This window comes from Delphinus delphis, chromosome 17 (assembly GCF_949987515.2).
Source record: "Delphinus delphis chromosome 17, mDelDel1.2, whole genome shotgun sequence".
In the NCBI taxonomy this organism is placed as follows: domain Eukaryota; kingdom Metazoa; phylum Chordata; class Mammalia; order Artiodactyla; family Delphinidae; genus Delphinus; species Delphinus delphis.
This window is the reverse complement of record NC_082699.1, coordinates 18,254,996-18,267,155: the sequence shown is the minus strand read 5'-3', so window position 1 is coordinate 18,267,155 and position 12,160 is coordinate 18,254,996. Positions and strand designations below refer to the sequence as shown.

Below are 12,160 nucleotides of genomic sequence, written 5' to 3'. Positions count from 1 at the left end.
ACTCTGCACTTTTGTTCCCGGTGGATTTAAGGTTCTTTCTTCGTTGTGAAAGAATTCGGAGACAAAGTGATTGATAGATTTATTTAGAGAAAAACACACTCCACAGACAGAGTGTGGGCCATCTTGGAAGGCAAGAGGCTTCGAAATATGGGGTGGTTCATTTTTATGGGCTGGTAATTTCATAGGCTAATGAGTGGATTATTCCAACTTTTGGGGAAGGGCCGGGGATTTCCAGGAATTGGGTCACCGCCCACTTTGTGACCTTTTATGGTTGGCCTCGGAACTGTCGTGGCGCTGGTGGATGTGTCATTTAGCATAAGGTGATACATTACAATGAGCATGCAATGAGGCTTAAGGTCTTCTGGAAGTCAGATCTTCTGCCATCTTGGACCTAGTTGGTTCTAACCAGTCTTTGTCATGTACTATGGCTATATCATTCTTTTAAAGGTTGTGCCCTGCCCCCTTCTGTCCTGTTTCACTTTCATTGCCGAGGGCCGGGGTTCGATCCCTGGTCAGGGAACTAAGATCCCACAAGCTGTGAGGCACCACCAAAAAAAAAAAGGACTACATGGTAGCTGTCTTATTAGCTCTGGCTGCTATAACAAAACTACCCTAGACTGGGTAGTCTAAACAGCAAACATTTATTTCTCACAGTTCTGAAGGCTCAGGAGTCCCAAGATCAAGGCACCAGCAGATTCAGTGTCTGGTGAGAAGCCACTTACTTACTTCCTGGTCGATAGAACACAGGCCGTCTTTCTCCCTGTGTCCTCACGGGACTGAGAGGAAACAAGCTCTCTGGCGTCTCTTCTTGGAAGGGCACTAATCCCATCCTGAGGGCTCCACCCTCATGAGCTGATTCTCTCCCAAAGGTTCCACCTCCAAATACCATCACATTGGGGGTTAGGGCTTCAGTGGATGAATTTGGGGGCAGGGGATAGATCCAAATATGCAGTCCATAACAATAGCTAATTCTGAGGGCTGGGAAGGAATCACGGCCCACCTGCCCCCTGCGCCTGTGCTCTAACCAGGAGGAGGGCTCCACTGCCATTTGCTAAGTCCTTAACCTGCCTTTTGACTCTGCACCCACAATGGTCAGCATCTTTAGACAAAAGAACATCTTTTCTAGCTATTATGAATTATTCTCATAAATAGTGTGGATTTTATTTAATGGCCAGGCTTTGCAGCTAGAACTTTTTGTTTCCCATATGAGAAGTGAAATTTTTCAACTGTTTAAGAAAATCACTTTGGTCTTCTAACTCCTCTGAGTGTCAGTTCTCCTAAAATTTCAGTTTTCTGGTAGATGCTAGTTTTATTATGAGTCTGGAGCATTTAAGGTTTTTGTTATTACATCCTCATTCCATGAGATTTGTTAATGATAAAAGGAATTAGTATTTTATCAAATTCTGTAGCATTTATAAAATCTGAAGCTAAGTAATTTTTGATAAAAAGCTGACTGATCTGTTGACCTAGTCATATGCCTTTGGAAAAGATTGTCATTTAGGGAGGAAGCCATAGCTGACCCAGTATTTACTAGTAATTTCAGAAACATTTGCATAAAGGTGTGGATTAATATTTTGGCCAACAATACATCCATCAGTTTCTTACCTTTAAGAAAAAATTCTTACTGTTCTATCTACTCATAGGGTTAGACATTGAAATTCATTTTTTAATTAACTTATATTTGAAATTTCTTAGGTTTATTTTGCTAATATCTATCAACACAGGTTCCCACCTTTTTAAAATTCTCACCATTTTAATTATCTAAATATGAATAAATCAGGTTAACTTTCTGAGAGTCAACCTCCATGTAGATAAATGGTTTTCAAAACAATAACTTTGAGACTGTTCAGTGAGCATTCATCTTTTAAAATATTTTAACACTGGTATGTCAGTATCCTGATATTATAACTGTCTGTGCTAACAGCATCACTACTGAATTTGTTAAATGTGATAACTCACTTCTTATTTGGCTTTCAGCATTTATAGCCATAGGTTAGTAAAGCCTCACCTACGTATTAGTATTGGTTTGCCTGATTTACAAAGGGGAGATTCAGGCAATGCAAGGCTATTATCGTTTATACCTTCGGGTACCCCAGTAGTGGGGTTCAGTTGATTTCCAGAACTCCCCAAGGGGAAGCGTGTGCCCCAGTGTTCCTCATATTAGATGAGTTACCTAGTTGTCTTTCTGTAAAACGTTACTAATAGGTATATTTGGTAAATTCACAGCCTTCTTGTTCAGAAACAGCATCTGTCTTAACGAATGTGCGAAACAGTCAGATTCTGGGAGTTGGCCAAGCATCGTGCAGCTCTGCAGGCCGGTCTCTAGGGTTCCCCTAAACACCCCAAGAGAGAAGGGAGGCCAGCAGCTCTGCACCTCTGCCGGGAGCTGGAAGGCAGGACTGAGTTGGCACCTTCGTGCGGAGACTTTCACAATTAACCTTCTCTTCCTTAATAACATAAAGCTGCCTCTCGCACCCCTTATAACTGTTTTCTTCACAGAGAGTTAGGAAGTGACAAAATCCTAAAGGTAGGCAGTGAATGGCCTTTAAAACAAAAGAGCACTGCATACAATTTCGAGGTAAAAAGACACTGTGTAAGTTAGAAGTTTACAAATAACAACGTGGAAATTCATGGCAGAGTTCACACTAAAGCAGACATCTGAGGGGAAGCAGACTGAATCCATCTTTGTGAGAGATCCACCTTGAGTCAGCATCGCCACGTGTAGGGTGGCTGACCAAACCATCTGCACAATTTTAGCCAGCTTACTGAGACAGGGTAGGCTAGTGGCTAGCGGTAGGGCCTCTGGCGCCAGACTTCACAGGTTCACATCCTAGCTGTGTTACTTACCAGCTCGATGACCTTAGGCAAGTTTCTTGACTGCTCCGTGACTTGATTTTTTCATCTGTACCTGTATCAAGGGTTGTGGTAAAGATTAAATGAGTTGATACTTTATAAAGTTCTCAGCACAGTGCCTAGCACAAAGTAAGTATTCAAAGAGCGTTGACTGTTACTGAGTTCGCCTTAACACTAGTTGGAGCATAAATAGTTCATAAATATTCCAGTAGGTTTTGACCCACCCTCAGGATCACCCTAGATATTGATCTCCTAGAAATCCAGAGACTCTTCTGGGACACAGGCTGACACTTAGGGGAAGGGAAGCCCTGGCAAGGCTCACTGTGCACCATCCCTTCAGTCTGTGACTCCTATGGACTCAATGCTATGGGATGCCAGAATTTTTTGTAGGATTTTTGCAGTGTGGCAGCTTGGCTAGGAGGCAGTAGAGGTATCTTTAGAACCTTATCGTCAAATAGACTAGTGAGGAGTCTTCTCTTTAGGAATCTCAACTCCTGAAAACTACCTGCACTTTTCTCTTAGCAATTACACCGATCAGCCTCAGAGTCTGAGATTTACCCGACCTTTCTTCTGAATTGTCGTAAAACCTAAGGCATCCCTATCCCTGTTAGATCAGGTTTGAAACACACACACACATTCCATAAATACATATAATTAAACTTGGCTTTTTCCATGTTTTTGGAGAAGTTTGAGGTTTAACATAAACTATACTAACTCTTCAGAAAATTCTTCACAATTTTAAATGAGCGATAGTATCTTGAAGAAAAAAATTTTGAGTTAGAACGTCTTTCCATATTTTGACTTCGTGCACTTTATTTTCTAACTGCCTGAAAGTTTCTTCCAAACAAGACTCGCACTTTGCCCTGCCACAGCTTCTTTTATTACACCTGTCCCAGTCCGTCTTGAAAATCAAGACTGATTTTTTTTTTTCATTTTGCTATTTTAAGCTACAACTGGCCACCACAGTCATATTTATGAGACTTCACCTTAAAGCTTTCCACCCTGTACCCAGCCCAGGTATCTGAAGAGCACAGAGGTCACTGACGTCTTGGTATCTGCCTATTAAACATAGCATCCCAGAACTTATTTTTTACCTGGTTGCTGTTTGAGTCTTTTATTGCTGGTTTACCCTCATCTTCACTGAGTCATCTTTAAAAATAGCTTTATATAATGGAGCTATACTAGTAGGAGAAATATACATATATTTGTATATTAGAATATATACGAGAAATACATGTTCAGTAGTGTTAGGTATATAAATATATATACACACACAAGCCCAAAATACTAACCAATTCAAAAAGGTTAGAAATTCATAGAACCTTATAAGGATTTATGAAATGGGAGTTAAAGGTCCAGGCACACCTTAAGTCTTTGAAAGTAGCTTTACCGAAGGTACTCTATTATTCCGCTTTCCTAGCGTCCGTGTAAGTCACTGAACTCCACATTGTATTGCTCTGACCCTGTTACTTTTCCTCAACTTCTTTCATATCACTGTCTTTAGGAATTATGAAAAGAAATCCACTAACCCAAAAGAGTTGAGACGATCCCAAAATTCTTAACACATTCATGGCAAGATCTAATCAGTTTGTGTAGTAACAGCATTTCCTTAATCTCCATGCTGAGTAATGACGTTGAACGATCATCTCAATTATTTTCTGAGTTATAAGAGTTTCCTACATTATTGATATGTTCTAAGTTAACCATGATTGACTGAGGAGTTACATAGGTTGAGAACACAACTCTACTAAAAGAACCATTGGTCATTATCAAGATTTGATGTTTTTCTGATACTACAGTATCATAGGATGTAGATGAAAATGCCATTTTAAAGAAGTTGATGGGAAATTATTTTTAAACTAAGGCCTGTGGGTTTAATAGAGATAAAAAGAACATGTAGCTCTGAAGTGAACAGACTAAAGTTTAATCCCAGTTCTAATTTGTTCAAACTGGCTCGAGTAACCTTGGGCAAGACATTTACCCTCTCGGAGCTTTGTAAAATGGAACTAATAGTCACCGTGAAGAATTGTTTGTTTTCCTCCCATTTACTTGGGGTTTAGGAACTAGGCTTTTTCTTCTTCCTAACAGTCCCTACATCAAGGGCACCCATTTTTATTCCTCCTCTCTCTCACCCTGATTTTATTAATCACCCTGTTCCTCATTTAATACAGTGAATATATCAGTTCAACCACCACCTCCATAGTACTTGGAAAAGTACCAAAGGATTGGTTTTCATTAAATATTGGTTGCCTGGATGAACTGGGCAGCCCTTATGTGTGGGTATAGAGTGGTAAACAAGGCAGTGCCCCTGTGGAACTCAGTCTAGGGGGAAAGATGACAGTTAACAAGAAACGACAGTAAAGTGTGAAGCATTAGGGTAAAGAACAGGGTACTCTGACCTCTACCAAGGAGGTTGTGACCTCATCCAGAAAGGAGATGTCCTTGAAGGATATGAGACTCAAGCCCTAGGTCCTGCGAGATAAGCACTGGACCAGTGGCCGTTCCGGTCTCCCTTGCTCACTTACCCACCCCCTCCCCGCAAAAAAAATCACATCAATACGACATATGAGGACTCTGACCCAGTTTCACTGTAGTCTCATTGGATAGTCAAATATAGTACAACTGTTTCCTCATCTGTAGAATGAGAATAAAACTACCTACCCAACCTCTCTTATATGGCAAGTTTTAGAACACTTTTTAGAACACTTTTAATGCCACTTAAGAATTAGACACTATTTTAATAGTAAATACCAAGATCGCATCTTTGTAATAAAGATGGCCAAGCACAGGCAGATCTAAAAAGATGGGTCATAAAAGGTTTCTTTGTTTTTTTTTAAAAAAAAAAAAAAAGTGAATTTTGGGTACCTTGGGCTATGTGGTATTTATTTATAGCAGTATTTGGCAAAATAGGACTCTGATTTGTTAAAATGTAACCTGATTTCTGAAACGTTGTGGCTTTAAGCAGAGGAATTAAAAATTAGAGCTGCACAGTAACTTCTGAGAGGGCTCAATTTCCCACTTGCAGCTTTTACCTTAAGGAAGGGATAGTATCCAAAAAGAAACCCAGGAAAAGCAAGAAAAGCAAGAGTCAAAGAACCTCATTTTGAGTTTTTGCTAAACTTTTCCAGAGCAGCCTCATTGTCTGCGGATTTCACTCTCCCCTTCTAACTGCCTTTATGAGGAAATGATTCTTCTTTATCCGACGACTTACATACACCTTAACAAAAATGCGTATCTAATTCCCATCAGTTTTTAAACCCTTTACGGTGAGCTGTGTCTCACCCAGAGTGTTGCCCAGTGTTTCGAGGTGAAGTCGACTACTTTTTAAGTCGTTTTTCAGCTTTAATCAAGACTGGATTCATCTTTAAGTGAAAGTTGAGAGACGGCTCCATTTAAATACAGCCTAGCTATTTTTAGTTTATACCTTTTGGAACTGCCGTCATTCTTCATACCTTATTTACTGCAGCTGTGTTGGGTCTTTTTAAATATTTTTGGTAATTGGTTTTGTGAGCTAATTTACTGCCGTTAACATGGAAAAGTGACACTTGTTTTGTTCTATTTCGTTTCCAGGGCCCTAATTCAATCATGATTGTCCTCGTCATGCTGTTGAATATCGGGTTGGCCATTCTTTTTGTTCACTTTCTAACTTGATTGGAATTAGGAAAAGGTAAGAACAGCCTTCATTTCTCTATAAAATCACAATATATAACATTTTTTCCCCGTATTCAATTTTTTTTTTTTTAACAACTACGTATTGTCCTTCACTTTAATTGTGGCTGTGTCTGAATGCGATTCAACATAGTTACTCAATGATGTAACTGTTTTGACCCTTCAGTGAAGTCATGACAACTAGTGGTGTTAGCCCACAGTTCTCTGCGGTGGTGTCATCAGCCCTTTAAATGGCACACCGCAGTCAGACTCAGACACAGGGAAGGAGGCTTGGAATTAGGATGGGATCACCAGAGAGAGAGATGAAACTGGGGAAATTCAGCCGGAGGACCCGTTCGGTCCCCCTGGGAATGCTTTGGGGTCCTCTGGGAGCTGAAGCAAGCAGCCATGTTGGAGAGCAAAACTTAATAATCATTCTTTTTTAAAATCTGCTGAAGCAGCCCCATCCGGCGAAGTTCCTGGCATTGGCTACTCCATCTGTCCTAGCAGAGTGTGACTAAACTGGAAATGTATGGAGCTGCATTTTTTTTTTTTTTTGATGGAAGTCAACAGCTGCCTTACTATTTTACCATCTGACGATTCTAGTAGGGAGCTGGGGAAACAAACGACTGCCCGAGGAATGCGGTCGGAGGATTGTGTTGCTGTGGCCGTGGTTCCAGCATTCACTCCTGTCTCATTAGAAGAAGTAGGTAGCCGCATCACTCACCAGTCTTATGCCATGACCTGCTGCTTTCTCATCTCCTGGAACGTCCCGGGAGAGAAGGTTTCGTTGGCTTGTGCACGATGATGTTCATTTCTGCTGTTTATTTAAATCCGATGTATAGTCATCTTCAACATGCGGTCCCGGCTGGCTGAAGCACATGTGTCGCATCTCAAGGAAAAGAAACAACAGACTGCTAGAGAAAATGTGTTTATTTTGATAGCAATACATCATTCTTCGTGTCGTTTAGTCTTCCTAAACCTGTAAAAGGCTATTTAAAAGTTAGCAATTTGAAAGGCATTACACCTACCTAAAAATAATTTAACTTTAAACATTTTTAACACTACTGAGATGAATTATTTACGCACTTAGGAGGTGCTAAATTTTAAAAGCTGAAACACGAGAGAATTCTAAGAAGTAGAGTCAAAATGTTGCATGGATTGCAGTAATCGGTGTTTAAAGGATTCAGTTTCATTGCTGACGTACTTTGCCAACCAAATAAAATCTTGTCAGTAGCTATGTTAATTCCCATGAAAGTTAAGCAAGATGCTATTAATAACTGCTCTTTTTTTTTTCTCCCCCAAACTTAAGTTTTTGTTGAATACGTTCAGGTAGAGCATAAAGCTTTGTTAAAATCAGTGCTTCTCAATTTTACGCCTTTCATGTTTTTCAAAGTCCTTTTGTAACTGTATTTCACATTTTAAAGGCTTAGACAATTTTTAAGTATCTGTCTTTTGCAGTCCTTTGTTATTCTGACATAATCTGATTTTTTTGCTGTTTTATAATTTATTCTTTATTACTCAGAAGCATGCTTATTTAGAGAAACTACGTGGTCTTTATAAAAATACTTATTTAAAAAGAAAATCAGGGGAGGTAAGTTATCTGTCCAATCTTGGTAAGACGTTACTGAGGAGAGGGAGCTCTTCCTAAACATTTTCACGATCTGCATGGTTTAATCAAATTCTTTTTACCTTATCTGCTACTGTTCCGACGCAGGAGAGACAATTCCCGTATTAGCACAGGTGTGGACTGAATGCTTTGTCACCTGCAGGGCAGTAACGCAGTGGTGTTTTTTGCAGAAGTACAATATGTTGAGAATCCTGGGTGTGACCAATATGGAATAAAGAAGAAAGCAGAAAGAGAGCAAATGAAAATTACAACTTGTATATTTATTTATTTTTTACATTTTGCTTTGACTTTTAAATTTAGGAAGTATACGTTTTCCCCCAAGAAACGTTTCAGTTCCTGTGTCAGTCTCAATATTCTCACTGCTCCTTCCTCACCCCATCGCTCTTGATGCTGGGAAAGCTGATTTTTTAAAAAAATTAAATAAAATATTTAATCTTAAGTGTTTATTTCGAATGTGTAATGCTTTGGAAAATAATGGGTAACAGATAATAAAGGATATGTTTATAAAGTGAGCATGTTGGTTCCATTTATAAATGTATGTATGATTTATAAGCTTTTTTAAAAACAAAGCTCAAATTGTTGGTATTTTTCTAAAATGTGCACAGCTGTATTTTACATGAAAGGCTCTTTCTAATGGGTTGTTATACTGTACTCTACATTTTGGACAGCACATGAAGTCTGCCAATGTACTTAATAAAACATGACTTTGTTTATTTAAAGTTTCTTGCTGTGAAAAAGAACTCCCTACCTGCGAGTTCCGTTATTTATAATCCTTGAAACCAAAATGTATAATGTACAGTTTTCACAACTGTATCTGCTCTAATAAAAAAAAAACGTTGGTTATTAATAAAGTTGCAGGTGTGTTTCCTTTATGAGTAAATTACTGTCTTGAGTTATGTGGAATTTTTGGCAGGTGATGGTGGTGAAAGAAAGATCTGCTGAGAAATTAATAATAGAAATGGGGGGGGCGCAGTGCTCAAAGAACCCACCTGGCAGAAGGTCTTACGCTGCACCATTAAGTTTTTTCTTCGTCTCTTTCATCTTAGGCCTTTGGAATCATTTTGCAAAGTAAGATTCATCGCTCTGCTTTACTGCCTTCGTTAATTGTGTTAGTGCCTTATCCCGGGTTTTGAATCTGCTCCTGTTTTTAAGGAAAACTTAAAGATGAAGTAAGTCTCTCCTGCGTGGGCACTTTTCAGTTACAGTTTTCTGACCATTGTGGCCCAAAGAAATTACTATGTTGCTCTGGCCTCTGCTGCTTAGGTCCAAAGTGCAGCTGAATAAACTTGCTGCCACTAGAACCTGCAGCCTTTGAAGCCATCCTCGGTGCTGGCCTCGGCTGGCTCCACGCATCAGCAGGCAGCCTGTGAAGTACAATAAACGGACCTTCTCCAGAACAGCCTCCCACGGAGCTGCCACAGCGCTTTTAAATTCCCAAGTGAGCCACTCTTGTTGAGGGCTGAGGTATCGAAGACCCCCACGTAAGCAATGCCCAGTTACCGCCTCTAGGTGTTAACGGATTTATCAACTCACGTGATTCATCTCCTAGCAAATCCTAAGGGAACAGAACACAGGACAGACTACTTTGGAGCAGGCGGGAGAAGCACAGGGTGCTAGAAAGATTATCGACTCCAGATTCGTGTCCAAACCACGTGTTTCGGTGGCTGGAGCCAAAGCTAGGGTGAAGACCGTGTGGTTGGGAGATCTGGAAAATACTCTGCGTGCCCTTTTCGTACAACAGCTATTCCAAGAGTCGTGGTGAGCAGCTCCCTAGGCTCAACCTGTGCACTCGCAGCCCTCCCCCAGGCTCTGCAAAGCGGTGTAGACTCTTCTCTCCAACTTCATAGGCAGCCGTGGACGTGGCATATTCTGCCAGGACAGTGTAAGGATCCATCAGGCTGTGTTCGATGATCCCAGGTGTATCAATTATCTATGTCCAGCATGTCCTTCTTACCCCCAAAGTACCAGAAAGGACTTAGGATTCTGTCATAGCCTCTACAGGGGTCTGACATATGGGAGTAGGAGAAAATATCAGCGTATATAGAATGCAGTGAATATGGGTGAAGTTTTGGCTGTGGTCATGATTGATGGAGGAATTCTTCTCTAATCTGTGTCCCTGGTTTCCTCATCTGTAAAATGGGTAGAACCACAGCACTGACCTCATCGGAGGAGGAGATGAGCTTATTTACCTTAAGTGCTTAGTACAGTACCTGGCACATAGGAACTGCTTCGTACATGTTAGCCTTTACTAATTGGAAGAACTAGGGGAAATTTTAATTCCTGTGTCTCGAACACATTAAAAAATATATAGTAAGATCCCACTAAAGGCCTCTTTGTAAAGGTTAATTATGCCATAGGTCATATGATGTTCTTTAGTGGTAGTCATTGAGTCTCTCACTGGGAAAATCGAAGGCCACACTTACAGAGCTCCGTCTCTACACTAAAATGTGATTTTTAATATAGTAGGATGCGAGACATTTGCTTTACACAAAGAACTTTCTCGTCTCATTAGAGTCTTACAAGGTCCCTGTGAACGATTTCCTGCAGGTAAATGACTTGCCCAAGGTCATGTAGCCAAAAAGTTACGAATATTTGTATCAGAGTCCCAGCTATGACTCTAAATGCTGTGCTTTTTCATTTCATATATTGACTAGCATTATTCCAGACTGTCACACTGATCAGCCATGAAAAGGCAGAAAATACGATGAAATTCAAGGTAACAGTATGGGTTGAATGAGCCCATTTCCGTAAGTTCCTGAATGCTACTCAGTTGATGTAACTATAACAGAGACTATCGAAAGTTCTGAATAAGGTACTTAAAATCCTAAATGTTAAGTATATTTAAGTTTCATAACTTTTAGTTAGGTATTTAAATAAGATGTTGATTTTTGAACCTTAAAAAATACTAAACATTATTAATAAATGTTTAGTTCTTAAGTGCTATCTTGCTTGGTATTTTGGAGTAAGAGGCATTTTACAAATGAACTTGGGATGGGTTGTGTTTGAACCTGATCTCTAGGATTAACCCAGAAACCGCACAGAGAAGGCCTAAAAGATTTAGATGTATATCATGACGTTCTTTTGAATACTTTATCTTAGTGTCCCATAGAATTGCCTTGGTATTCTCTCGGAATCCCAAGTCTCATTTAGGTAAACTATTAGTAGAATTAACACAGAAAGTGAGGGCCAGAGATTTGGTCAGCTAGTGATTGATAAGGCTGTTTGCTTACTGTGGTGAAGAGTATTATCCATCTTTGAAAAGAATTTTGGAGAGAGGGTGTGTAGGCAGAGATAAAATCAGTGGAAGATGACTACAACGTTGAGGTACAAGTCTTTCCTTGTCTGCATCCTTGTCCCAAGCAAACTCATTCAGGAAATTATCAAGAACAATACTGAACATTCAGTGGAATTCATGACGATATTTGCTTCAGGGAAAGCAGTGGAAGAGGGCTTTAGTTTAAGACTATATGTATCACATTCCTGCCACTTACTGCACATATTTGAAAGAAAAGAATCTGATTAAGTATCACGTCCCTAATTCAGTAAAAGTGGAGGCAAAAGTGAGAAGCCACAAAGTCATCTAATCTTCTCATGTTCTAGGCATGTTTTAACAATCGCTCTGACCGCTAGAGCAAATACCTAGAAATCAGGTAGCTGTTTCTGAAGGTGATAAAGGCCAAGAAGATGCTCAAATGTAGCATCATTGTGGAGCTAAGGGGTGGTGGACCCCATCACCTAAGAACTAGACGTGGCATTTGAAAAGCAGTTTTAAATTGGATAATTGAGCCAAATAAAAGTTAGGAGAGGTTAGAAACCTACAAATCCATACAATATTCAAAAGGATAAACAAGTATCACTTAAGTCTGTCGTTACTCATCAATCCACTGAAACCAAGCAAGAATTTGGGAAATAATCTCAACACGAGAAAGCACTAAAGAATGAAACATATTTGTGCTTCAAATAAAAGTTTGGTGTTAACTACATCCAGCTGGTTTTGTCAGGATACAACAAGTAATGTGAGGAATTCTT

General features: G+C 39.8%; 1 protein-coding gene and 1 long non-coding RNA gene across 3 annotated transcripts in view; one reads left to right on the top strand and one right to left on the bottom strand.

Moving 5' to 3' along the window:
* JPH1 (junctophilin 1) overlaps positions 1-7,150 on the top strand; it is a 77,741-nt gene extending 70,591 nt beyond the window's left edge. The window contains exons 5-6 of one of the 2 annotated variants that reach the window (XM_059994786.1): positions 6,424-6,520; positions 6,963-7,150. In XM_059994786.1, coding sequence (XP_059850769.1) covers positions 6,424-6,504 — 81 coding nt within the window. In that variant the 3' untranslated portion in view covers positions 6,505-6,520; positions 6,963-7,150. Of the gene's footprint in view, positions 1-6,423; positions 6,521-6,959 lie in introns of both variants that reach the window. The other variant, XM_059994787.1, reaches the window with a different exon arrangement.
* A 730-nt stretch (positions 7,151-7,880) lies between these two features.
* LOC132413072 (uncharacterized) overlaps positions 7,881-12,160 on the bottom strand; it is a 135,936-nt gene continuing 131,656 nt past the window's right edge. Inside the window, exons 2-3 of the long non-coding RNA XR_009516591.1 lie at positions 9,121-9,272; positions 7,881-8,322 (exon numbers count right to left, since the gene is read on the bottom strand). This is a non-coding gene — a long non-coding RNA (uncharacterized lncRNA). The remainder of the gene's footprint in view (positions 8,323-9,120; positions 9,273-12,160) is intronic.